The sequence below is a fragment of the Bos javanicus genome, chromosome 24, assembly GCF_032452875.1.
Source record: "Bos javanicus breed banteng chromosome 24, ARS-OSU_banteng_1.0, whole genome shotgun sequence".
NCBI lineage: Eukaryota > Metazoa > Chordata > Mammalia > Artiodactyla > Bovidae > Bos > Bos javanicus.
The window spans coordinates 19,897,547-19,925,326 of NC_083891.1; the positions used below are offsets into that span (position 1 = coordinate 19,897,547).

General features: G+C 39.7%; 1 protein-coding gene across 5 annotated transcripts in view; it reads right to left on the reverse strand.

Annotated features, from left to right (window-relative positions):
* Nucleotides 1-1,206: 1,206 nt before the first annotated feature.
* Nucleotides 1,207-27,780, reverse strand: part of KIAA1328 (KIAA1328 ortholog) — a 427,554-nt gene continuing 400,980 nt past the window's right edge. For all 5 annotated transcript variants that reach the window (XM_061400423.1, XM_061400422.1, XM_061400426.1 and 2 more), the window contains one exon: nucleotides 1,207-4,418. In XM_061400423.1, coding sequence (XP_061256407.1) covers nucleotides 4,208-4,418 — 211 coding nt within the window. In that variant the 3' untranslated portion in view covers nucleotides 1,207-4,207. The remainder of the gene's footprint in view (nucleotides 4,419-27,780) is intronic.

A 27,780-nucleotide genomic window follows, 5' to 3' on the forward strand; every position in this document is an offset into this window, starting at 1 on the left:
AACATACATCAAACTAGTGATGTCCTGCAGGGGGGCGGGGTGGGGGTGTGTGTGTGCCTGCTTGGTGGCCAGACCTACCACTGGCAGGATATGAGAGCTCGCTTTTCTCTGAACTTTCTTCATCTGTAAAATCAAAGTGATGGATTTTATGGGCTCTAAGGTCCAATCTAGCCACAGACTTCTGTGACTCTGGAAGGTGATGGAATTGTGGTGAGGAGAGCAGAAAAGGACCCAGGCACATTTTCCAGGTGCTTCTTCAATTCTGAGCATGCATGTGGTGGAGCTGGATATGAGTGAGCTATGAGGCTGAAGCCTGAGAGGGTAAAAGGTTCCAGTTCTGAATGGAACAATGGAACTCTAGGGGCTCAGGAACAACCCACCTTGAATAGCAAATCTGAGAAACTTGAAGGAACCGTGTGGCTGGTTACCAACTTATGAAGCGGGCTCTGTGGCTACCAGTTTATTCTTCTTCTGAGGATCAGGCCTTGTTCCTAGACTCAAGAGTAATCTTACTTCAATCGGGTCAAACACTACTTAGTTCATTTTCAGCTTGGGAGCCATTTGAGTGATGACTTTGCTCTCATCACTTCTGTCTCTGAGGAGCAGCTGCAAAGGCCCCTGGTTCAGAGGGAGGTGCCAAGCTGGCTAGGGAAGCCGGGACAGGATAGGGCCTTTAGCTGTCTTAGTTGAATCGACAGATGTGATCTCAAAACTCAGCACTTCAGGCATGTGAACCCTCGCCGATGTTTCCCCAGCACCTAAAGCGAACTGTTTGCTGTTTAGTCGCTAAGTCGTGTCTGACTCTTTGTGACTCCATGGACTGTAGCCCACCAGGCTCTTCTGTCCATGGGGTTGTCCATGCAAGACTACTGCAGTGGGTTGTCATTTTCTCCTCCAGGACTATTTTTCCTGTGTCCAAGTGCCAAGACAGTTCTTTACTGAGCAGTTTCTCAGCAGTACACAGAGATTGAATCCTCCATTCTAGTGACCACATAGCCTAGTGTTTATGTGATGGGCATGAGCTGGAGTCAGCCAGGAAACCTACAAGATGTGGGTTTCTTTCAGTTGACCATAAGCTCCTGTTGCTTTAACAAATACTAAGTGAAATGATAACCCAAGGCTCTGCTTTTGTTTTCAAGCTAAACTCCACTTATCTGATGAGGGATGTTCAAGGAGCAATTCAGTATTAAAACCACATGGGGAGAATAACCATAGAGAGAATTTATTACCATAAAACCTCATATGTGTGTGTGTGTATATATATAGATATATATAAACATTGGCCCACATTAAAAATAACATACCCTGAGGTGGGGATAGAAGGTGAGCTGGGGGGAGTCTGTCAGAGCCCCCACCCTAATGATGGCAGACTTCGTCTGGCTCTGCTCCTTAGGCCTGGCCCCTCCCTGGAGTCTGAGACCAGGAAATCTCTTGTATGAGAGCAGAGTCAAGTGAAAGGAGTGCCCCTGGAGGAGGAGGGAGCCTCTCCCTCCCATGACATTCGGGACGCTCTAGACAAGCCCCCACCACAGAGGTCAGGTTTGTGAACACAAGCGTGCTTCCAGGAAGGGTGACCACCAGGAAAACCTTTCCCTTGGCAGACTTGGCTTTTGAGATCACGCACCTTGGGCCCTACTTAAGGAGCATCGGTTGGCATTCGTCCTTCCCCATTTTGCCAACATTGATTGGCGTTTCTCTCCTAGAACTGTGGGAAACAGGGTGGGGGAGTGGGAACACCAGCAGCATCCCCCGCACGTGTCCAGCCTTGCTTTGGGGAAGTGGCTGGAGGCTGGGTAAGTGCTCCCAGTCACTGTCGGGAGCGCTTACTGAGAGGAAAGGCAGATCCCTGTGTGCCAGACCCTCTCCCTAGGTAGCTTAGTCTGCAATTAGGTTACGCCTCTGGGCTTCACAAAAGCCTCGAGGCTCTACAACAACCTTTTCATACGTGTATATATAGATCTCAAAGTGAGACACAGGTTGAAATGTTAACATATGCTTTTCAATTCATACTGAAGACGTTAGGCCAGACACAGATTCACATCCTGCTGCCCTGACGCCGAGGAAACGCCTGCAGGATCGAGAAGGGCAACTGGTGGGGCTGCAGCACGTGAAGAACAGGCTGACTGATGCTCTGCTGAAAGTCCAGCTTTGCCGTTCCAGATTGCTCATTCAGGAGAGGTAAGCAAGCAGTTAAACTCCATTTTGTGGCATGTGACCCCCAAAAGCCTTTAGTTTAGAGCCTACTTATGATTCCTGTAAAGGCAAACAAGTTTCTTGAAGACATCACAAGCCTTTTCATGGTCTTTCTGGCATCCTCTCACTCCAGAGAGCAGTGAGGACACCGGTGTCCAGGAGGGGAAAGTGTGCTTGTGGGTGATTTGAAGGATCTGGGTACACTTAAGGTGGTCACGACACATGGAGCAACAGAAAGATAGTTCAGGAACTAACTTTAACTGAGAAAGTGGCCAAGGGCTCTCAGCTTGTTTCACCACCCCCGCCTCCTGCCTTTTTTTTTTTTTTTGCCACACCAAAGAAAGCTCTTTTCCAAAGGCTTTTGGAATGGGATGGCACTGATTCAATTACTTTCACAGGGGTGAACTTTCAGAGAAGACTGTAATCTGCAATAATTTTCAACTGAATGACTACAGCTAGTTTGTCCTGACCTGATATTTCCCTCAGATTGAGAATATGGTATTGGCAGGCTACATTCCTTCCTCCAAAGGACAAAAAGATGCAAGTGAAGGAAGGCTGGGCAGAGGTGACAGGGCCCAGTCTGAAAAGACAATGAGATCTGGATTTATCCAGACACGGAAGCTGCTCTGGAAGGCTTCTCTAGGCTGAAATAATCTAGTTTTGATAAAGACTTCAGGGAAGCCACGTGTCTCACTAATTACAGGCTGCCCTGCATGTTCTGACCTTGGCTACTAACAACAACGGAAAATCTTAGTCTCAGTTCATGTCTGGGGTTGGTGAAAGGGAGAGTGAAAAAAGCAACACCCCCTACACCAAATAGAGTCACTGAATAATACACATCTCCCCCCTGCTTCCAAGGACTGGACAGTTTTAAATCCACTGGCTCTACCAGGCTCATCATACTGCCCATCAGCTTGGGATGCTGCTAGAGCCCACTAGAGCCCTCTGTAAGCAGAGCAACCCAGCTCAAGAGCTCTGCCAAACAGGAGAGCAGAGAATCAAGGTTTCGGGTGTACTTCTTCCACAGGCTTTCTCTGGGGGGCCCAGTGGGAGAGCAGGGGGGAACATTATCTGGCAAGTGGAGGTGGTTCTGTGGGGCCATGAGACAGTGGCTTTGAGCAGAGCACATGCAAGGCCTGGTTGACCGGGACTCTGGCTCTTCACGGGGAAAGAGAGGAGGCCAGGAAGCCTATCAGCCTGCAGCCACTGATGGGAGTTCATGAGGGTGAATAAGACAGATACTTGGGTCAAGGAAAGATACTGAGAGACTGCTCTAATTTACCCAAGGAAATGGCAGATGGGAGGACAAGCATTTTGGCCAGTGCCTCCGCTGGGCCAGCACTCTCTTGTTTCCAAGGGCTGGAGTGTGGGGGGTAGATTTCCAGCTCATTAAGCACTTAGGGGTATGGGGTGGGCAGCTACCAGGCTGATGACTGCAGAGGCTGACTCACGATTGGCCCTCAGTGTTGCTTGTGATGGGAAGGGCACCAACTCCAGCTTCAGAATTAACTGACTGCATTGCAAAGAGGTACGTGGTAAGAAAACAGGGTGGAGAGGTAAAACGGTCTATGTTTCTGAAACTGCTTATGTTACACAGGGGCTATGTTGAAACCAGAGGCATCTTTCAGTGGAAAGGTTTTCCTTGTGTACAAAACAGAGCCAAAGTTTTCCAGCCAAATATTAAAAAGGAAACACTCTTGAATGAGTCTGAGTAAACAATGGCCTCTGCCATGCAGTAAGTGTTCTTTGTTAATTTTCTAATCTCTGCTTAGCACAGAAAGGCTACTGCCCTCCACCCTCATCTACCCTTAATGTGTTACCTACTGACTGGTCTGATCAGAAACACCCTGGGTTGTTAGAATAATTTCTAAATTCGATACATAACAGGATGCTAGTGAGATAGGTCCTTGTGAAAGGAGAGACACAATTACAGTTAAATAATTTAAAATCCTAGATTGGTACATAGAGACACCCACTCATTTCTGATGGAAACTTTGCAGCACGTGCTTCAGTGTCAAATGAAAAAGATATCTTCCAGAATCCGATTCTCCTCCAGGTCTTCGGGGGTGCTGCCAGCCCTGGTTTTGTTCCAGGTTGATTTCAGAGGACTGAGTCGGCAAGTACGGTGATTCCATGACCCAGCTTCTCTGGAGCGATGGGGCCGGGGTTTGGAAGCAGTCTTTGGACTCAGAGATTGAACCAAATCCAACAGAGACGTCTCATACCTGTAACACATACAACCCAGACAGAAAATGATCAAGTCGGCAGAACATTAAAATCCAAAAAGACCATAGAGATGGGCTTCCCAGGGCAAGAATCAGATCACAGATCACATCGTAGATAAGAGGGCCTTCTCTGGGAACTTTAGGCAAAGTAAACACCAGAAGGGCCTTGTTGTCTGTCTGTCTCTAAGCCCTTGTTTTCTGCTGACTACTAACCTGTGAAAAGAGACTGGAGTGGGCAAAGTAATCATGGTAACAGCAATGATATTAGTAGTGACATTTGCCACAGATTTCAGGCTCTGTTCTCAGTGCTTTACATGAATCTTCCTTTCATTTAACCCTCTACACAACCCTATGAGGTAGGTCCCCATTAGTTACATGAAGAAACCAAGACTCTGAGAAGTAACTCGTCTAGCAAGAGCCACTACCGGGCTGAGTCAGGACTTGAACCCAGGGCATTTGCTTCCAGCACTCACACACAGGGCACTTTTAAAGCTGCCTCTCAAAGTCTTTGCAGTCAGAGAGACTTGCTAAAATCTCTCTTTAAGACCACCTTACCTGTCTCCTGAGAAACCTGTATGTGGGTCTAAAAGTAACAGTTAGAACCTTACATGGAACAACTGACTGCTTCAGAATTGGGAAAGGAGTACGACCAGGTTGTATATTGTCGCCCTGCTTATTTAACTTATATGCAGAGTGTTTCTGTTGTTCAGCTGCCAAGTTGTATCCAACTCTTCGTGTCCACAGAGTCGTGTGCAACTCTATGGACTGCAGCATGCCAGGCCTGCCTGTCCCTCACTGTTTTCTGGAGTTTGCCCAATTCATGTCCATTGAACTGATGATGCCATCCAACCATCTCATCCTCTGTTGCCCTCTTCTCCTTCTGCCTTCTATCTTTCCCACCATCTGGGTCTTGATGTGAAGAGCTGACTCGTTGGAAAGCATCTCTTGATGCTTGGGAGAGATTGAAGGCAAAAGGAGAAGGGGGCAGCAGAGGATGAGATGGTTTGATAGCACCACCGAATCAATGAACGTGAATTTGAGCAAACTCCAAGAGACAGTGAAGGACACACGCTGCAGTCCTTGAGGTCACTGAGTTGGACACAACTTAGTGACTGAACAACAACAATAAATCAACATGTGAAAAGTACTCAATAAATGCTCATTCCTTCCTGATATGCTTCTCCCACTTTCTCGAGAATCTTGGAAAAGGAACACTTATTTGAAACTAAAGAAATCCCTCTAAAGAAGGAGTGCCTTAGTGTCTATCATTTTTATAAAAAAGTAAACTTAGAGCAGTTTAGAAGCAGAGAAACAAATTATATGGTAGATAACACCCTCACCCATGTCTCATTGTTTTTTTCCCAGGATTGGAAACCAAAGGCACAAAGGATCTCCCTCCACATTCATTCACACAGGGGTCAATCATTTCTATGGACAGAACATGAGGCCTAAGCAGAGCATGTGTGACCTGTATAGCTGCACAGGGCCCCACACATGGTTCAGTGCTCTGCTGTGGCTGTCTTGAAATTCTTAGTGATCTTATCCTTGACCTTGTCTATTAGAAATAAAGTCTGATGGAACACGGAAGCATGCACGTGAGAGAGGAGATATCCCGGGCACGTGTGTGTGGGTTCTGGCCCACAGCACCGTGTGTATGCCACATCGCCGGCTCCTGCTTGTGTGCACCTTCACACCAGAGCAGCGTGGGGGTGGGGGTGCAGGGCCCAGATGAGTCACGGTGACGGTGACAGAGGGCCGGTGGCGGTGGCGGTGGCACTGGCGGGAGGCTGGCTGGCCTTCTTCCCAGAGCTTATTCCCAAGGTGAAAATATTAACTCTCTGGCCTGAGCATGGAGTTAAGAACTGCCAGAGCTTAGGCAATAAACGCCAGTAAATTACAAAACAAAAGCACGCATGTGGACACTGCAACACAGCATATCAGCCACACTAGGATTCTTGAAGCATTTAGAATCTCCGGTGTTAAACGCTGTTGCATTGTTGCAAAGCAAATATCCACTAGTTGAGAAACAGAAATTAAATATAAAGATTACTGCATTTGATGGAAAAGAACATTGTTTTTATAGGAAGCTTCAAATGAACAGATAAATGAGTAGTTTTAAATTTCACTTTTCTTTGTAATTTAAAATACAGTAATAGAAAGCATAATAGGCATTCTGAATTATCTCCAAACCATCAGGTGACTTTTGGTCTCTTGCATGACCTCTACAAGTTACAAGAAATGCTAGAGAAAACATCAAAATGGCATTTTACAAATTTAAATTAAATTAATGTGTATGAAGAGGTAAATCTTAAAAAAATTTTTTTTCATAAGAAGCATCAGCTTTAGACATACTAAAATTTATATTTTGAAATAATTTATTAGAAATCTATCCAAATGGTGTCACAGTCCATAAAATATTCTTAACAGTTCCAGTGTCAGTTGCATCAGCAGAAAGATCCTTCTAAAAATTAAAAATCACCAAAATTTATATGTGATCTTTCACTTGCCAAGAGCAACTAATCTGCTTTTAATTATATCACTTAAAGTTGCTAAAAGTATAAACTTTGATGATCTAATAAATGAATTTGAAGAAACGTGAACCAGAAAAATTTTATGATCAACCAAGTTATCACACTAATAAAGTATTATTATTTATATTATATAAAATTATGATATCAAAATACAATTTTTTGCTAACTGTAGGTTTATGATATTATTCATATATCACCTGTTTTTTAAAATTTTTTAATTGAAGGATAATTGCTTTACAGAATTTTGTGGTTTTCTGTCACACATCAACAAGAATCATCCATAGGTATACCCATGTCCCCTCCCTCCGAACCTCCCTTCCATCTCCCACCCCACCCCACCCTTCAGCCTGTGGCAGAGCCCCTGTTTGAGTTCCCTGAGTCATACAGCAAATTCCCATTGGCTATGTTTTACACATGGTATTTTAAATTTCTATGTTACTGTCTCCATACATCTCCAGCTTCCTCCCCCTCTCCTCCCACTTGTCCATAGGTCTGTTCTCTATGCCTGTTTCTCCACTGCTGCCCTGAAAATAAATTCATCAGTGCCATCTCTTCAGATTCCATATATATGTGTCAGTATACGATATTTATATTTCTCTTTCTGACTTACTTCACTCTGTATGATGGGCTCTAGTTTTGTCCACCTCATTAGAACAGATTCAAATTCATTTCTTTTTATGGCTGAGTAGTATTCCATTGTAGATATGTACCACAGCTTCTTTATCCATTCATCTGTCAATGGACATCTAGGTTGCTTCCATGTTCTAGCTATTGTAAAAAGTGCTGCAGTGAATACTGGGGTATATGTGTCTTTTTCAATTTTGATTTCCTCAGGGTGTATGTCTAGGAGTGGGATTGCTGGGTCATATGGTGGTTTATTCCTAGCTTTTTAAGGAGTCTCCACACCGTCTTCCATAGTGGCTGTTCAGTTTACATTCCCACCAGCAATGCAAGAGTGTTCCCTTTTCTCCACACTCTTTCCAGCATTTATTGTTTGTAGACTTTCTGATGATGGTCATTCTGACTGGTGTGAGGTGGTATCTCATTGTAGTTTTGATTTGCATTTCTCTGATAATGAGTGATGTTGAGCATCTTTTCAAGTGCTTGTTAGCCATCTGTATGTCTTCTTTGGAGAAATGTCTCTTCAGGTCCCTTTCCTACTTTCTTCTTAAAGGAAATTAAAATTTCTTCCTAAAGGAAAGTACTTTTTGGTTTAGTACCTTTAACTGCATTTTTTAATCCTACTTTTTGAACAAAAGATTTTCAGTTTGCATTGATCTTGTAAGTTATATAGCTGACCTGGCCCTTACATCTCAGCCAAAACCAGACTAGCATTTCAGGCATGGAAATGTCATATTTTTTTTCTATGATATAAAAATCTATAAGTTGAAATCCTTTCTAGCAGAAAATTTTCTTTTTTAGAAGAAATTTTTTTGCAGCTTTTATTCACATAGCGTTAAGCCAATGTTTCAATACAATTGCTTCTGTCATTCAAAACAATGATTTCTGCATTCAACTAAAACATCTTTATTTAGGGTGCAAGCCAGTGAGTGAGTTGGATACCAGCTTCTAAGAAAGTTTGTTTACAAGCAAGACAGACCTACTTCATGCTGAAGGTACAGGCTTTGTTTGTACTTTCCTTGGAGGCACGTAACAATGTTGTGCTAATATTCATCTCTTCATATAGACGATTAATTTAGTTTAAAATCAGAAACAATGGGAAGCCTATTTTTAAATACAATTTCAAGTTTTTGTTGTATACAAAATAAGGAGACATATTCTAAGTGAACAAATTAAACCAGCTGCCTTTTCTATTAAAACATAGAACTAAAATAATTGGGGATTAGGAATTATACCAGAAATCAATCAATTCAGAGATGCAAATTGAAATCCAGAGTAACAATAAGACGTTGAGTTTAAAGACTGATTGAACTTATTAATCATTTGAAAAATAGTTGTGGGCTTCAAATTTCTTCCAAGTATTTTAATTCAAATACAATATAGTAAAAAAATCTTTATAGAGTGATCCACAACAGCATTGAGAATTAGATCCGCTGTATTAGTCAGGATAAATTAGGTTATGCAGCAGTAACAAATTAACCTCAAAATTCCAGTGGCTCAATACAATTTAAATATATCCAATGCGATAGGGAGGCCTGGCGTGCCGCGATTCATGGGGTCGCAAAGAGTCGGACACGACTGAGCGACTGATCTGATCTGATCTGAATGCTTATGCTATGTGCTCAAAGAAGGTGTAAGCAGACAGTGGCTCTACTGTCTCACAAGGTAACGTGAGCTTCTCTGTTGTCTTGGCAGGGAAGAGAAGCTGAAGAATCTTACAAAGATTCTCCACAGCCACATAGGATGTGACATAATACTTCTTACATTTAATTAGCCAGAATCAGTCATGGATTGGAAGAGAGGAGAACTGGGTATTGCCAAATGCCAGTAATGCCCACCACTGAAGAATGGGTCTGAAATATAATTTGGAATAATTCTCTCATTTTACCAATGAAGAAACTTAGGTCCAGAGAAATAGAAGTCAACTGTTGGCAGTCACAAAGCAACTGAGTGGCAGAGCCAAGTGTTTTTTTTAACACAGTTTCCTCGACTTCCTAGACTAGTTTATCTTTAATCTTTCCATCAAGTTAAACAAGATGTGCAACTAAAGGAACAGTAAAAGAAGAAAATGGTTGCTGTTTCCAACTATATTTTATTTTAAAAGTATAGTAGGATTAGTTGTAACTCAGTGTGAACACTGCCATACTCCTATTCAACGGGGCTATCTTCACCAACAATTTCATCTACCTTAAAGTACAAAGGCTTATCTTCACGGGTCTGCTGTCATCATAAAAATTCTATTTCTCCTGAAGCCACATTCAGTCATGGATTACACGGCGGCAGAAGAACCAAGAAGTCTGTGGTAGGCAGGGACTTGGATTTCAGTGACAGCTCACACCTGATTTTGTTCAGTAAATGTTTTCATAGTACTTTTGCTATTAGGAAAGACCAAGTAATCTGGCAGATTAAAAAGCAACAAAACAGCAAGGATTATATTAAACATCAACACTTGAGAAGTTACTGAACTTTATGCCAGAACTATATATGCAATAAAGCAAAATAAAAAGTGAATTCCCATGGTATTTTGTACTAACTACCAGTAAAGAGCAGTGTGTTTGCTGAGGTGACATGTGACAGGATTTGATTACCCTGGCCCGACCCCGATGGGGACGTTTTGTATTCAAATAATGTAAAGGGACATATAACTTATTCCAATTGATAAAATACCATCCCTTGAAAAAATCAGACTATATGTTAACCACAGGCATGGTGATGTTGACCTTTCCTACCTCTGCACCTCATAGAGCCAGTATTCACGGGTCACCTAAGCACACAGGTGGACTTTAACAGTTTCATTATGGAGACGTGTCAAGCAGAAGGCTTATTTGGTCTGTTGTGCTGGTCCCATCCAGGAAGCAATCTGAACTTGGCCATACCGGAATGAATCTGTCCTCCTAGAGCTCTCTTCCCAGTTTTGTTTGCTTCTGACTTAGCAGGACATTTAGATATCCAGGGCAGGATGCAGCCTCTGAAGCTTTGACTTGGCTCCGTGCCACCAATTTAAGAAAGGGATGGTCTGACATGGTGTCTGAGGATATTAAGCACAAGGCCAGGAAATGAAACAATTTCACAGTCCATCCCATAAGCTGCGCTGGGTAGAAAGCTAAGCGTGATGCAGGAGCTTTCCTTTCTCATTCTTTTTTTATCTTTGGTGATTTCAGTAGGCCTCTCCCGATTACCCTTCTCTGCTCTTTTCTTTTAAATGATGAAATGTCCCAGAGATTAATCCTTAGCTCTCATGTCTTAGATAATTTCATTCATCCTCATGACTTTTAATAACATCAATGTCAATGACTCCTAAATGTATCTAGCTCTAACATTAACCTTGCTCTCAAGTTCCCAACTCATACACTCAACTGTTGCCTGGTATCTCCACTTGGCGGTGTGACAGGCATCAAAACAGAACTCTTCTCTTTTTTCCTCCAAATCTTGTTCTTCTCCACCAACCTAGTTGCTCAGGGTTGCCCCAAACCTGCTGCTATGCTTGACTCCTACCTCTGGGCCTGTGTATGCACTGAATTCTCTCCTTCGGACACTCTTCGCTCAGATTTTGCTTATTTGCTTTTCTCTTTTAACAGTGATGAGAATAAGGTCATTATTCTGTTTATGTTATTATCTCCAGGGCCAAGAATGGGATCTGACATAGGGCAGGAGCTAAATATTTGTTGACAAATGAGTGGTTCTGTGGCTTAAGTTTAGCATCTTCCTCTATAGGCAGCTTTTTCAATCTTTGAAAACCCAGTCTTTTAAAAAATTGCAACATATGCAAACATTATGAAAATGTTACTCATCCATCTATTCTTGTTTTCCTTTTGTAAAAAAGATAATATACATATGCACTGTGTAAACTATTTTTTCACTTAAAATGTTGAGAATATTTTTTCTATATAAATTTTTTATGATATCATTTTTCATGACTTCAGGTTACTTTGTCTCCCAAATGCACTCTAATTGAGCTAACCAATCCCCTACTGAAGACAGCTTAGGTTAGGTAAAAGGTCTTCTGAGTTACTTTAATACTTTTTTTTTTTTTTAAAACACGTTGCTCAGTCATGTCTGACTCTTTTTGCGACCCCATGGACTGTACAGTCCATGGAATTCTCCAGGCCAGAATATGGGAATGGGTAATGATACCTTCTCTAGGGGATCTTCCCAACCAAGGGATTGAACCCAGGTCTCCTGCATTGCAGGCAGATTCTTTACTAGCTGAGCCACCAGGGAAGCCCAAGAATGCTGGAGTGGGCGGCCTTTCCCTTCTCCAGGGGATTTTCCCAACCCAGGAATCAAACTGGGGTCTCCTGCATTGCAGACAGATTCTTTACCAGCTGAGCTGCACGGGAAGCCCCTTCTGAGACTCAATCAGCTGTATCTCTCATTCCTTTTTAAATCAGTCAATGCTCATAGGATATTTTCCACTCCAACTCATCCCAACTTAGCAGAGCACTGCTATCCCTATGATGTTTTATAGTTTTACCCTCTTTTTACCCAACACTTCCCATGCCCCCAGGGCTTCTGGAACTTTTGTCTTATGAGATACTCAGCTGTATTTTGTTCTCTTCTTAGAGTACTTCCTCCATCCCCTGTTTTAACTAAAACCTGGCTCTTTCCTGAGGTCAATGCCTCCCCTATATTCTTCTCAGTAAGAACTGTTTATACTCAATGTACCCTATGAATTTTAGGGTCAAGAGGTAGTATTTGGACCATCATTGCTTCCATTTCTGCTTTCTGATCATTATTCTCCTGGTCTCTCATTAAACTCCTACTGCTCTGAGGATCCTGTCATCTGCTGTGCCACCCTTAACCTTTCTGCATCTATGTCATTCATCTACCCACTCACTCTCAATCATGATGGTAACACTTGATTTAGTCTTCTCCTTCAGTTCAACTGTTACCATCATACTTGCTAATGTCAACGTTACATGAATGGCACTCAACCAGCACTCTTAGTTCTTTGATCTCTCAGGTCAAAGACTTTCTCAGGGGATTCCCTGATGGTCCAGTGGTTAAGACTTGGTGCTCTCACTGCCATGGGCCTGGGTTAAATACCTGGTCAGGGAACTAAGATCCCACAAACTGTGGGGTATGGTCAAAAAAGGAAAAAAAAAAAAAAGATTTTCTCAGCAAATCTTTCTTTTTATATCCTGGAGCTTGTGAACAGCCTCTCTTCTGAATTGAGTAATTCAAACATCCCACTACTTCCTGACGCCTACATCTTACCCTCAAGCTTGTTTTTTCAGCTACTCCTACCATTTCTGCCCACTGGTCTCAATGGACAATTTATTCAAACAATCACTGTTCTAAGAACTGGGAACAAAGTGGTGAACAAGACAGCTCAAATCTCTGTCCTGGTGGGACTGTTAATAGCATACATTCTTCCCAACCCTTTTCTCTCTTATTTAACTTGAATTTCACAGCCTAGCATTCCCAAAACTCTTTTGACAATGCTTCTAAAAACACGTCCCCTGTATTTTTATCCATCCCCGACATCTGGCAAAATCATAACACTGCATGAACCAAATGTCTGCCTTTTCTGTGACTTATAGTTGGTAAACTTGGTGTAAAAAAAACAAGATTAAAGAAAGTAGCCAACATACAAACAGCAGATCCAATATAGATTCCCAGTCACTAACTCTAAGTGGGTGCTAAACGTTTTCTGACAGAGCTACAGTGCTTCTCTAATCAGCTGCTCTGCTCTTCCCATTTCCCTTTTCACAACTTAGGCTAAACAGATGGTCTTGCTTCCCATTTCAGAGAAAGGGGTCATAAAAGAAAAACTGTCTTCTCTTTGTCACTTTCCAAGTGTTTCAGCATTTATCATTTCCTCCTTTTACATTAAAGGAAGTGATCCTTCTCTTACGGCTAATCACTCCATCCGTACTTCTCAGGAACCTTTTAGTATTGACTCTCCACTCTAGAACCTTCAATCTTTTCCTGTTTACTAGATAACTAAGAGCACTTAAGACATTTACACATTTCCATAACCACACTACTTCTCAATTTTTTCCAACCTGGCTTTCATCTTCTACTACTCTACTAAAATTGAACTCAGCAAATTCACCAATGACTTCTGTGCTGCTAAATCCAATGGACATTTTATAGTCTTTGCTTTACATGTCTCTCCAGAATTCAATGTGGTTGACTGCTTCCTTATAAACTTTAAACTGCTTTACTGAAGTAAAATATACATACAGAAAAGTGAACCTATCTAAATCATTACAGCCAAGTGTTTTTTAGTTTAACAGTGTGCAACTATCATAATTTGAGAACATTTCCTTGCCTGCCCCCTCCCAAGAAACCCTGTAGCCATCAGCAGTCACTCTCTATCTCACTCCTTGTGGTTGCCAAATAACATGCCACATATGGATATACCAGGCTTCCCCAGTGGCTCAGCGGTAGAGAATCTGCCTGCAATGCAGAAAACGCAAGAGATGCGGGTTCAATCCCTGGGTCGGGAAGATCCCCTGGAGGAGGGTATGGCAACCCAATCCAGTATTGTTGCCTAGAGAATCCCATGGACAGAGGAGCCTGGCAGGCTACAATCCATAGGGTCGCAGAGTCAGACACAACTGAAGTGACTTAGCATGTACACACTCATGGATATACCACATTTTATTTATCTGTTCATCACATGATAGATATTGGGCTGTTTCTTTTGGCAACTGTGACTAGTGCTGTGTTGAACAGTCATGTATGTGTTTTTAGTAAACATATGTTTTCATCTCTCTTGGGTGGACACCTAAAGATTGGATGATAAACTCTACGGTTAACTTTTTAAGGCACTGTCACACTGTTCTCCAAAGTGGGTGCACCATTTCATGTCTGAATTCGGAGATCTTTTCTCTGGGACTATTAAGTTTCTTAGAGAAGAGACTTTCAGTGTTCTGGGAGAGAGATTTGGTCTACATCTGGAACAGGGAAGGAGGGTGACCTTTCTCCATTTGTAGACTTTGAGTTCATCCCCTTTTCAGTGCTATCTGTACGTGCTAGGTCACTTCAGTTGTGTCCGACTCTGCAACCTTTTGGACTGTAGCCCGCCAGGCTCCTCTGTCCATGGGGTTCTCCAGGCAAGAATACTGGAGTGGGTTGTCATGCCCTCCTCAAGGGGATTCTCCCAACCCAGGGACTGAACCTGTGTTGCTTATATCTCCTGTATTGCGGCTACCTGAAATCTTCCAAAGTCCACACCATTTCTGAGTCTTCTCTTCTCTACTGAATTTATGCAGAGAGTTCATCTCTAGCCTGTTGTCTGGGACTCGTAATCCATACCTGGACTGTGGCAGGACTACTAGGTTTTTGGATTCTTGCTTTAGAAGTCCACCTCATCTATTTTTAGTTCTACCCCACATCACCACTGTTTATTGTTCATGTTGCTTCTAATTCCCAAACTTTTCAAAGTTCTCTCTTCATTTGTAAAGGCTTCTCAGTGCTTTCTCTGCAGTAGCTTCCTCTGTCCTGTCTAATAAGTTACTAATCCTCCATTCATTTTCCATTTTCCAAAATGTATAAACATCTCTGGTACATGATGACTCTTCTCCCATTTCTTTTGTGGATTTACACCTTTAAATACATTCATTTACTCTCATCTTACTGGCATCTCAGGAAATAGCAGAGATAAATAAAAGTGTTCAATGAATCATCTTAGCTAGGAAATACATTTGCAGGAAGCTTCCATAAATTTCCAGGTTTATTATTAGACATTTCTGAGTTTTTTCACTGCTACTATAAATGAGCTCTCCCCTACCCATTGTATTTTTTAAATAGCTAATGTTGGTATCAAGATTTACAGTAATTGAGTTCTGAATATTGTTGAACTCTCTTAATTTTTAAGACTATTTTTTCAATAGATTTTTATGGGTTTTATGGGTGAACAGTTATATTGAATATAGATAATCATAAGGTTTATCTATTTTCCCATATTTATATTACTTTTCTTATATTATTGTATTGGCTAGAACTTCCAGGGAAATGCTAAAACTACAATTTTTATAGGCACCTTTGTACAATTCTGATCTAAAAGGAATTATTCTATTTTTTTCACTATTAAGTATTTCCCATCTAGATATTCTTTATTACATTAAGAAGTGTTTTCTCTTTTGGCTTACTAAAATCAGAAATGAAAAATTAATTTTACCAAGTAAATAACTTTTAAGTATAGACTGAAATTATAATATATATTTTTATCTTTGATATATTATTGAGATATATTCTATTTCTGGCTTCCAAAATATATAGCAACCATGTTTTAATTCTTAGAATATATTCTTCTTGGGTGCATAGAATTATTCTTTATATTTACTCTTAAACTAGATCTGTATGATTAGTGTTTAAAACATCTATATTTATAGGGAATATTTGTTTATAATCTTTCTTATGTACAGATGGCCAATAAACACATGAAAAGATGCTCAAAATCACTAATTATTAGAGAAATGCAAATGCAAATGACAATGAAGTCTCACCTTGCACCAGTAAGAATTGCCATCATAAAAAACCTGAATGCTGGAGAGGGTGTGGATAAAAGTGAACCCTCTTGCACTGTTGGTGGGAATATAAATTGATACAGCCACTATGGAGAACAGTATAGAGACTCCTTAGAAAACTAGGAATCAAACTACCATATGACCTAGCAATCCCATTACTGAGCATATACCCTGAAAAAACCGTAACTGAAAAAGACCCAAGTACCACAGTGCTCAGAGCAGCACTATTTACAATATCTAGGACATGGGGAAGTTGACAGATGAATGGATAAAGGAGATGTGGTACATATATACAATGGAATATTATTCAACCATAAAAAGGACGAATTTGAGTCAGTTCTAGTGAGGTGGATGAACCTAGAGTCTGTAAGTGAAGTAAGTCAGAAAGAGAATAACAAATATCATATTGCAATGCTTATAATATGGAATCTAGAAGAAATGCAAAAAAGCAAAATGGCTGCCTGAGGAGACCTTACAAATAGCTGAGAAAGAAGAGAAGGGAAAGGTGAAGGAGAAAAGGAAAGACATACCCATCTGAATGCAGAGTTCCAAAGAATAGCAAGAACATATAAGAAAGCCTTCCTAAGTGATCAATGCAAAGAAATAGAGAAAAACAATAGAATGGGAAAGACTAGAGATCTCTTCAAGAAAATTAGAGATACCAGGGCAACGTTTCATTCAAAGGTGGGTATAAAAAAGGACAGAAATGGTATGGATTTAACAGAAGCAGAATAGATTAAGAAAATGTGGCAAAAATACATAGAAAAAGTAATCAAAAGAGATCTTAATGACCCAGATAACCACAGTGGTGTGATCATTCACCTAGAGCCAGATATTGTGAAATGCAAAGTCAGGTGGGCCTTAGGAAAGCATCACTATGAACAAAGCTAGTGGAGGTGATGGAATTCCAGCTGAGTCATTTCAAATTCTAAAAGATGATGCTGTGAAAGTGCTGCACTCAACAGGCCTGCAAACTTGGAAAACTCAGCAGTGGCCACAGGACTGGAAAGGGTCAGTTTTCATTCCAATCCCAAAGAAAGGCAATGCCAAAGAATGTTCAAACTACTGCACAATTGTACTCATCCCACATGCCAGTAAAGTAATGCTCAAAATTCTCCAAGCCAGGCTTCAATAGTACGTGAACCATGAACTTTCAGATGTTCAAGTTGGATTCAGAAAAGGCAGAGGAACTGAGACCAAATTGCCTGCATTCATTGGATCATAGACAAAGCCAGAGAGTTCCAGAAAAACATCTACTTCTGCTTCATTGACTATGCTAAAGCCTTTGACTGTGTGGATCGCAACAAATTGTGGAAAATTCTTAAAGATATGGGAATACCAGACTACTTTACCTGCCTCCTGAGAAACCTGCATGCAAGTCAAGAAGCAACAGTTAGAACCAGACATGGAAGAACATGGTTCAGAATTGGGAAAGGAGTATGTCAAGGCTATATATTGTCACCCTGCCTATTTAACGTATATGCAGAGTACATCATGTGAAATGCCGGGCTGGATGAAGCACAAGCTGGAATGAAGTTTGCCAGGAGATATATCAATAACCTCAGATATGCAGATGACACCACCCATATGGCAGAAAGTGAAGAGGAACTAAAGAGCCTCTTGATGAAGGTGAAAGAGGAGAGTGAAAAAGCTGGCTTAAAACTCAACATTCAGAGAACTAAGATCAAGGCATCCAGTCCCATCACTTCATGGCAAACAGGTGGGGAAACAATGGAAACAGTGACAGACTTTATTTTCTTGGGCTCCAAAATCACTGCAGATGGTGACTGCAGCCATGAAATTACAAGACGCTTGCTTCTTGGTAGAAAAGTTATGAGCAACCTAGACAGCTTATTAAAAAGCAGAGACATTACTTTGCCATCAAAGGTCCATATAGTCAAAGCTATGGTTTTTTCCATACAGTAGTCATGTATGGATATGAGAGTTGGACCATACAGTATTCATGTATGGATGTGAGAGTTGGACCATAAAGAAGACTGAATGCTGAAGAATTGATGCTTTTGAACTGTGGTGTTGGATAAGACTTCAGAGTCCCATGGACTGCAAGGAGATCAAACCAGTCAATTCTAAAGGAAATCAGACCTGACTATTCATTGGAAGGACTGATACTGAAGCTGAAGCTCCAGTTCTTTGGCCACCTGAAGCAAAGAGCTGACTCATTAGAAAATACCGTTATGCTGGGAAAGATTGAAAGCAGGAGGAGAAGGGGACAACGGGGGTGCAATGTTTGGATGGCATTGTGGACTCAAGGGACATGAGTTTGAGCAAGCTCTGGGAGTTGGTGAAGGACAGGGAAGCCAGGCGTGCTACATTCCATGGGGTTGCAAAGAGTCAGACACAACTGAGCAACTGAACAACAACAACATATTTGCAGGGAAGGAGTGGAGACACAGCTATAGGAGAATGGACTTGTGGACAAAGTGGGGGAAGAAAAGACTGGGATGGATGGAGAAAGTAGCATCGATATATATATATATATACACACACATATATATACACATATATATATACACTACATTTGTAAAACAGACAGCTGGTGAGAAGTTGCTATATAACACAGAGAACCCAGACAGTGGCTCTGTGATGATCTAAAGGAGTGAGATGGGGGAGGGGAGGGAGGCTCAAGAGGCAAGGGATATAAGTTTTATGGATGATTTGTGTTATTGCACAGCAAAAGTTACCACAACATTGTAAAGCAATTTTCCCCTAATTAAAAAAGAAAAATCAAAGAAAAAAATTTCCTTCTCATGATTCTTTGAGGTTTCCCTGGTGGCTCAGATGGTAAAGAATCTGTCTGCAATGCAGGAGATGTGGGTTCAATCCCTGGGTCAGGAAGATCCCCTGGAGAAGAAAATGTCAATCCACTCCAGTGTTCTTGCCTGGAAAATTCCATGGACAGACGAGACTGGTGGGATACAGTGCATGGGGTAGCAAAGAGTCAGACATGACTGAGTGAGTAACACTCTGATTCTTTATATCCCTATATATTATTCTTACCTCAGTGGGAGAAAAGGAATAGTACCAAGAAAGAATGAATTCATAAAGAAGGTAGAAGGATAACCAATTACCACACTAGGCTAGGAGTCCTAGAATAGGTCTTTCTTCTCAGGAATCCTAAAAGAGTTTCTCTCAAAAGTTTTCTACTTTTTAACTGCTAAAGCAAACCTAGGCTGGCATTCAGGTTTCTGAAAAATAGAAGATACAGCGTATTTTATAAGTGCTTTGCAATTACTTGTCAAACATCAGTACAAAGGGTGATTAACTGAACTATATACTTAAAATGATTACGTTGGTAAATTTAAGCTTTATATTGCTTTCCCACTATTTAAAATGAGGCTCCTTTGGAATGGACATGTACACTCTGCTATATTTAAAAGTGGGTAATCTACTGTATAGCAGAAGGAACTCTGCTCAATGTTATGTGATAGCCTATTTGGGAGGGGAGTTTGGAGAATACATACATGTATATGTATGGTTGAGTCACTCTGCTGTTCACCTGAAACTATCACAACATTGTTTATCAGCTATACTCCAATATAAAATAAAAAGTTTAAATTAAAGAAAAGGAAAACAGGTAGTCTTGAACCTGCCTGTGAGACTGCAGATCTTTTAGGAGAACTACTCACATAGATTTAGAGACAGATAGGTGCAGACACAGGATTGAGGGTAATACTCAGAATCTTACCTTCTATCTCTTGTTCTCCATTCAGCAGAGGTGCTATCATGAAAGGATTCTGCTAAGCCTAATTTAATATATTTTTTCTTGAAGTGCATATAAGTCATAGAGTGAATATTATGCGAAGTCAGTGCAACTTGAAGGGAGGCTAAAGAATTTACCAGAACATCAATGAGTATATGGGAAACCTTCTAATCAAGACAATTTTAATATAACATATTAAAAGGCAAACATAACAAAGTAAAATTTCTTAGTTATGTTATACATGTCTTTCTATAACGTTTACCTTTTCATCCGAGACTCAGTTTCCTACATAGGGAGAAGGAACTAAAATGGTCACAATAATTTTGAAGAAGACAAAGTTGGATAGCTCATATAACATGGTTTTAAGACTTACTGTAAAGCTACATTAATCAAGACAATGTGGTATTAGTGGAGAATGGATATGCAGATCAACAGAAAAACATGAGTCCAGAAATATATCAAGACAAAATATGATCAACTGAGGTTTTTACAGATGCAGAGTTAATTGAGTAGAAAGGATAATCTTTTCAATAAATAGTGTTGCAACAACTAGACATATGTGAGCAAAAAAAAAAAAAAAAGAACTTTAGCATAAATGTCACACCTTAACATAAAAATTAACCTTATATTAACCAAGAAAGACCACATTCTGGGCCATAAAATATATATTAACAAACTGAAAAACTAGAAGTCATATAAATCATATGCTGTCTGCCCTCAGAACATAATGGAAGTAAATTAGACATCAGTAACAGAAAGATAACTGGAAAATCCCAGAATACACAGAGTAATAAACTCCACACTTCTAAATAACAGATGGGTCAAAGAAGAAATCTTAAGATAAATTAAATAAATTTTGAATTAAATAAAAATGAAAACATAACATACTAAACTTTGTGGGATGCAGTGAAAGCAGTGCTTAGAGGGAAATTTATAGCACTGAATGCATACATTAGAAAAAAGAAATCTAAAATCAGTCACCTAAGTATCTACTTTAGGAAACTAGAAACAGAAGAGCAAATTAATTCTAAAGTAAGCAGAAAAGAAGAAATAATATGAAGTAGAGCAGAAATCAGTGTAACTGAAAACAGAAAACAATAGAGAAAAAGCAATGAAACAAAAAGCTAGTTCTTTTAAAAGATCACTAAAATCAGTAAGTCTTTAGACAAATAATTAAGGGAAAAAAACCCAAAACAGATGGCAGAAGTAACTCATACCAAAAATGAAAGACAGTATATCACTATAGATCCTGTGGACATTAAAAGGACAGTCAAAGAATATTATGAACAACTACACTCACAAGTGTAATAACCTAGATGAAATGAAGCAATTCTTTAAGACACAATCTGCCAAATCTCATGCAAGAAGAAAGAGACAACTTGAATAGGCGTTTAACTATTAAATAAACTGAATTGATAATTAGTAAGATCTTCCAAAACAGAAAGCACAAGGCTCAGATGGGTTCACTGGTGAATTCTAGCAAACACTTCAGGAAGAAATTATACCAACTCTCTACAACCTTTTTCAGAGGGCAGAAGCAGAGGGAATTCTTAACACATTCTATGAGGCAGCATTACTATAAAATGAAAACCAAAGATATTACAAGAAAAAAAAATATAGAGCAACCTCTTTTATGAACATAGATGCAAAAATCTTCAATCAAATGGGATTTATCTCAGATATGCAAGGCTGATTCAACATTAAAAAAAAAATCTATAAATGTGGCCCATCACATCAACAGGTTAAAAAATTATCATATCAATAGATCTTGAAAAAGTATTTGACAAATTCCACACATATTTATGATTAGAAAAACTCCCAGTAAAATAAGAATAGAGGGAACTTCCTCAACTTGATATGAATATCTACAAAAAACCTACATCATACTTAATGTAGATAAACTTGAGTTTTCCCACTAAGTTCAGATACAAGGCAAGAATATCCTCTCACCATGCCTTTTCAACATCATATTGGAAATGCTAACTAATGCATTATGACAAGAAAAGTAAATAAAAGGAATACAGACTGGAAAAGAAGAAATAAAACTGTCCTTGTACACAGAAGACATGATTTTCTTTGTAGAAAATCCAAAAGAATCAACAAAATCCTCTTAAAACTAAGCAATTATAGCCAAGGTTGCAGCATACAAGGCTGACAAAAGTCAACTGCTTTCCAGTACAGTAGAAACCAACAGATAGGTTTTGAAATAAAAATACTATTTACACTGCTGCTGCTGCTGCTGCTGCTGTCACTTCAGTCGTGTCCGACTCTGTGCGGCCCCATAGACGGCAGCCCACCAGGCTCCCCCGTCTCTGGGATTCTCCAGGCAAGAACACTGGAGTGGGTTGCCATTTCCTTCTCCAGTGCATGAAAGGGAAAAGGGAAAGTGAAGTCACTCAGTCATGTCCGACTCTTAGTGACTGCATGGACTGCAGCCTACCAGGCTCCTCCATCCATGGGATTTGCCAGGCAAGAGTACTGGAGTGGGGTGCCATTGCCTTCTCTGACTATTTACACTAGCACAATGCAAAATGAAATCCTTAGATATAAATCTTAGGTAGAAGATAAATATGAGGAAAACTACAAAACTGATGAACAAAGTAAAAAAAAAGAATTAAGTAAAAGAAGAGGTATTCCATTTTCATGGATAAGAAGACAGTATCATTAAGTTGTTAATTCACAACTTGAACTGCAGATTCAACATAATCCCAATCAAAATCCCAACCTGATATGATAAACCCACAACAAACATTATCATCTATGGTGAAAAATTGAAAACATTTCCCCTAAAGTCAGGAATAAGACATGGGTGCCCACCCTCACCACTACTGTGCAACATAGTTTTGGAAGTTCTAGCCATAGCAATCAGAGAAGAAAAAGAAATAAAAGGGACCCAGATTGGAAAAGAAGAAGTAAAACTCTCACTTTTTGCAGATGACATTATCCTCTACACAGAAAACCCTAAAGACGCCACCAGAAAATTGCTAGAGCTAATCAATGAATATAGTAAAGTTGTAGGATATAAAATTAATACACAGAAATCCCTTGCATTCCTATACACTAATAATGAGAAAACAGAAAGATAAGTTAAGGAAACAATTCCATTCACCATTGCAATGAAGAGAGTAAAATCCTTAGGAATAAATCTACCTAAAGAAACAAAAGACCTATATGTAGAAAACTATAAAACACTGATGAAAGAAATCAAAGAGGACACAAATAGATGGAGAAATATACCATGTTCATGGATCAGAACAATCAATATAGTGAACATGAGTATGCTACCCAAAGCAATCTATAGATTCAATGCAATCCCTATCAAGCTACCAACGGTATTTTTCACAGAACTAGAACAAATAATTTCACAATTTGTATGGAAACACAAAAAAAACCTCAAATAGCCAAAGCAATCTTGAAAAAGAAGAATAGAACTAGAGGAATCAACCTGCCTGACTTCAGATTATACTACACTACAAAGTTACAGTCATCAAGACAGTATGGTATTGGCACAAAGACAGAAATATAGATCAATGGAACAAAATAGAAAGCCCAGGGATAAAACCACGCATCTACAGACACCTTATCTTTGACAAAGGAGGCAACAATGGAGAAAAGACAATCTCTTTAACAAGTGGTGCTGGGGAAACTGGCCAACCACCTGTAAAATAATGAAACTAGAACACTTTCTAACACCATACACAAAAATAAACTCAAAATGGATTTAAGATCTAAATATAAGACCAGAAACTACAAAACTCTTAGAGGAAAACAGAGGCAAAACACTCTCTGACATAAATCACAGCAGGATCCTCTACAACCCACCTCCCAGAGTAATGGATATAAAAGGGAAAATAAACAAATGGGACCTAATTAAACTTAAAAGCTTTTGCACAACAAAGGAAACTATACACAAGATAAAAAGACAGCCATCAGAATGGGAGATAGTAATAGCAAACGAAGCAACTGACAAAGAATTAATCTAAAAAATATACAAGCAGCTCATGCAGCTCAACACCAGAAAAATAAATGATCCAACCAAAAAATGGGCCAAAGAACTTAGCAGACATTTCTCCAAAGAAGACATACAGATGGCTAACAAACACATGAAAAGATGTTCAACATCACTCATTATAAAAGAAATGCAAATCAAAACCACCATGACTGCCATCTCTTGGTGGTCAGAATGGGCTGCTATCAAAAAGTCTACAAACAATAAATGCTGGAGAGCGTGTGGGGAAAAGGGAACCTTCTTACACTGTTGGTAGGAATGCAAACTAGTACAGCCACTATGGAGAACAGTGTGGAGATTCCTTAAAAAACTGGAAATAGAACTGCCATACGACCCAGCAATCCCACTACTGGGCATACACACCAAGGAGACCAGAACTGAAAGAGACACATGTACCCCAATGTTCATCGCAGCACTGTTTACAATAGCTAGGACATGGAAGCAACCTAGATGTCCATTGGCAGATGAATGGATAAGCAAGCTGTGGTACATATACATAATGGAATATTACTCAGCTATTAAAAAGAATGCATATGAGTCAGTTCCAATAAGGTGGATGAAACTGGAGCCTATTATACAGAATAAAGTAAGTCAGAAAGAAAAACACCAATAGAGTATATTAATGCATATATATGGTAACAATTATCCTATATGCGAGACAGCAAAAGAGATACAGATATAAAGAACAGACTTTTGGACTCTGTGGGAGAAGACGAGGGTGGGATGATTTGAGAGAATAGTACTGAAACGTGTATACTATCATATGTGAAACAGATGACCAGTCCAAGTTCGCTGCATGAAACAGGGCACTCAAAGCCAGTGCACAGCGACAACCCTAGGGATGGGATGGGGAGGGAGGTGGGAGGGGGGTTCAGGATGGGGGACACATGTACACTCATGGCTGATTCATGTCAATATATGGCAAAAACCACTACAATACTATAAAGTAATTAGCCTTCAATTAAAAATAAATAAATAAAATAAAAAAAATCCCAACATGCTATTTTGTGGATATTGAGAAACTGATTCTAAAGTTAATCTGTAGTGGCAAAAGATCCAGAACAGAAAACACAGAAATGAAGGAGAAGAACAAATCTGAAAACCGATTCTATCTGTCTTCAAGAGTTACTATAAAGCTACTGTAATGAAGAGAGTGTGGTATTGGCAAAAAGAAATAGACAAGTAGATCAGTAAAACAGAATACAGAGCCCATATAAATACAATCAATTGATCTCTGACAAAAGAACAAAGGTAATGAAATGGAGCAATGATAACCTTTTCAATACATGCTTGAAGATGCCTGGAACAACTAGATATGCAGAAAAGTAAATCTGGATACAGGCTTTATACCTTTCACAACAATTAACTCAAAATGAAAAGTGCAAAACTATAAAGCTCCTAGAAGATAAATAGGAGGAAACCTGAATGACCTTGAGTATAATGATTACTCCTTAAACACCACACCAAATGCACTATCCATGAAAGAAATAATTGATAAGGTGGACTTCATTAAAAAACTTTAGCTCTGCAAAAGACAATGTCAAGAGACCTGAAAGATACATCACAAACTGGGAGAGAATATTTGCAAAACCCATATCTGATAAAAGACTATCAAAAATATACAAAGAACCCTGACAACTCAACAATATGAAAACAAATGACCTGATTAAAAAAATGGACTAAAGATCTTAACAGACAGACACATTTCTAAAGAAGACATACAGATGGCAAACAAGCATATGAAAAGATGCCCACATCTACGTCATCAAGAAAATGCAAATTAAAACAATGAGATACCACTCCACACCTATGTGTGTGTGTGTGTGTGTGTGTGTGTGTGTGTGTGTTAGTCACTCAGTTGTGTCTAACTCTTTGCTACCCCATGGTCTGTCCATGGGATTCTCCAGGCAAAAATACTGGAGTGGGTTGCCACTTCCTACTCCACCATACCTATGAAAATGGCCTAAATCTGTAACACTGACAAAATTAATTGCTAGTGAGGATGTGCAGCAGCACAAACTCTCATTTGTTGCTAGTGGAAATGCAAAATGGCACAGTCACTTTAGAACACAAACCGGCAGTTTCTTAGAAGACTAAACATATTCTTAACCTATGGTCCAGTAATCATGTTCCTTGACATTTACCCAAAAGCTTAAAACTTATGTCCACACAAAAACTTGCATATAGATATTTATAGCAGCTTTACTCATAACAGACAAAACTTGGAAGCAACCAAGAGGTTCATTAGAAGGTAAATGGACAAATAATGATGTGAATGAATGTGGTACAACCAGACAATGGAATATTATTCAGCACTAAAAACAAATGAACCATCAAGTCATAAAAAAAAATGGAGGGATTTACATATATATATATGTAAATCCCTCCATTATATATATATATATATGTAAATCCCTCTCTCTCTCTCTCTATATATATATATATATATATATATATGAAACTAGGACAAAGTAGCCAATCTGGAAAGGCTACATACTGAATGATTCCATCTGTATGACATTCTGGAAAAGACATAACTACAGAGACAGTAAAAAGATTGCTGGCTGCCAGGAGTTGGGGGAGAGGGATGAACAGGCAGAGCACAGAGGGGTTTTATGGCACTGAGAATGCTCTGTATCGTACTATAACTATGGATACATGCCATTATAAATTTGCCTTAATTCAGAATGTAAACCACCAAGAGTGCACATAATGTAAACTATGGACTTTGGCTGCTAATGATGCGTCAATGTAACAAACGTACCTCTCCAGTGGGCCTGTTGATGTGTGCTGTGTTGATAATGGGGGAAGTTATGCAGTGTAGGGGCAGGGAGTGTGTGAGAAATTTCTTTATCTTCCTCTTAATTTTGCTGTGAACCCCAAACTGCTCTCTGGTATTTATAACATGCTGCTGCTAAGTCGCTTCAGTCATGTCCGACTCTGTGCAACCCCATAGATGGCAGCCCACCAGGCTCCGCCGTCCATGGGATTTTCCAGCCAAGAGTACTGGAATGGGTTGCCATTGCCTTCTCTGGGTATTTATAACATATGTATAAATTAAATGTGTAATAACAATAGCACAAAAGGTGGGAGGGGGAAACTGAGAGTATACTGTTGTATGGGTCTTATATGTTGTTGTTTAGTTGCTAAGTTGTGTCTGACTCTTTTGTGACCCCACTCCTCTGTCCATGGGATTTCCCAGGCAAGAATACTGGAGTGAGTTGTAATTTCCTTCTCCAGGTTATCTTCCTCACCCAGGGATCCAACTCACGTCTTGATTCCTGGCAGGTGGACTGTTTACCACTCAGCCACCAGGGAAGCCAGTGGGTCTTATACCATACATTAAATGCATTAACATTACTTAAAGGTGGACTGTCCCAGTTACTTGAAACTACTGTGCATGCTACTGTTGCATTAATTTCAGCTTCCAATTGTTCATTGTTAGTATATAAAAGTACTAATGAATTCTGAGTTGTTGGTCTTTTATCCTGTATCCCTTAATAAACTTCTTTAGTTCCAGGAACTTTTCTGTAGAGTACATGGGATTTTCTATGTAGACCATCATTTCATCTTTGAATAGGGACAGTTTTATTTATCTTTTTCCAATTCTTCATATGAAGTAGAAGCATTTCTTATAGAGCAGGTCTGCAGGTGGTGAATTCTGTTTCCTTCATCTGAGAGTGTCTTCATTTCTTTTCCCTCAAAGATATTATATTTTCACTGGAGCTACAATTCTGAGTTGATCTTTCCTTTTCCTCAGCCCTTTAAAACCTTCTATTATTCTTGGTTTCTGATGAGAAATATACAGATTTGAATTATTGTTCCCATATATGATATACACCATTTTTTTCCTGGCAATTTCCAATATCGGAATTCTTTCTAGTTTTCACAAGTCTAATTATGATGTGTCTAGGAGATGTCTTTGAATTGATATTTCTTGGGTTTGCTGAGTTTCTTGGGTTTTCTAGTGTCCTTTACTGAATATGAAATATTTTATTCT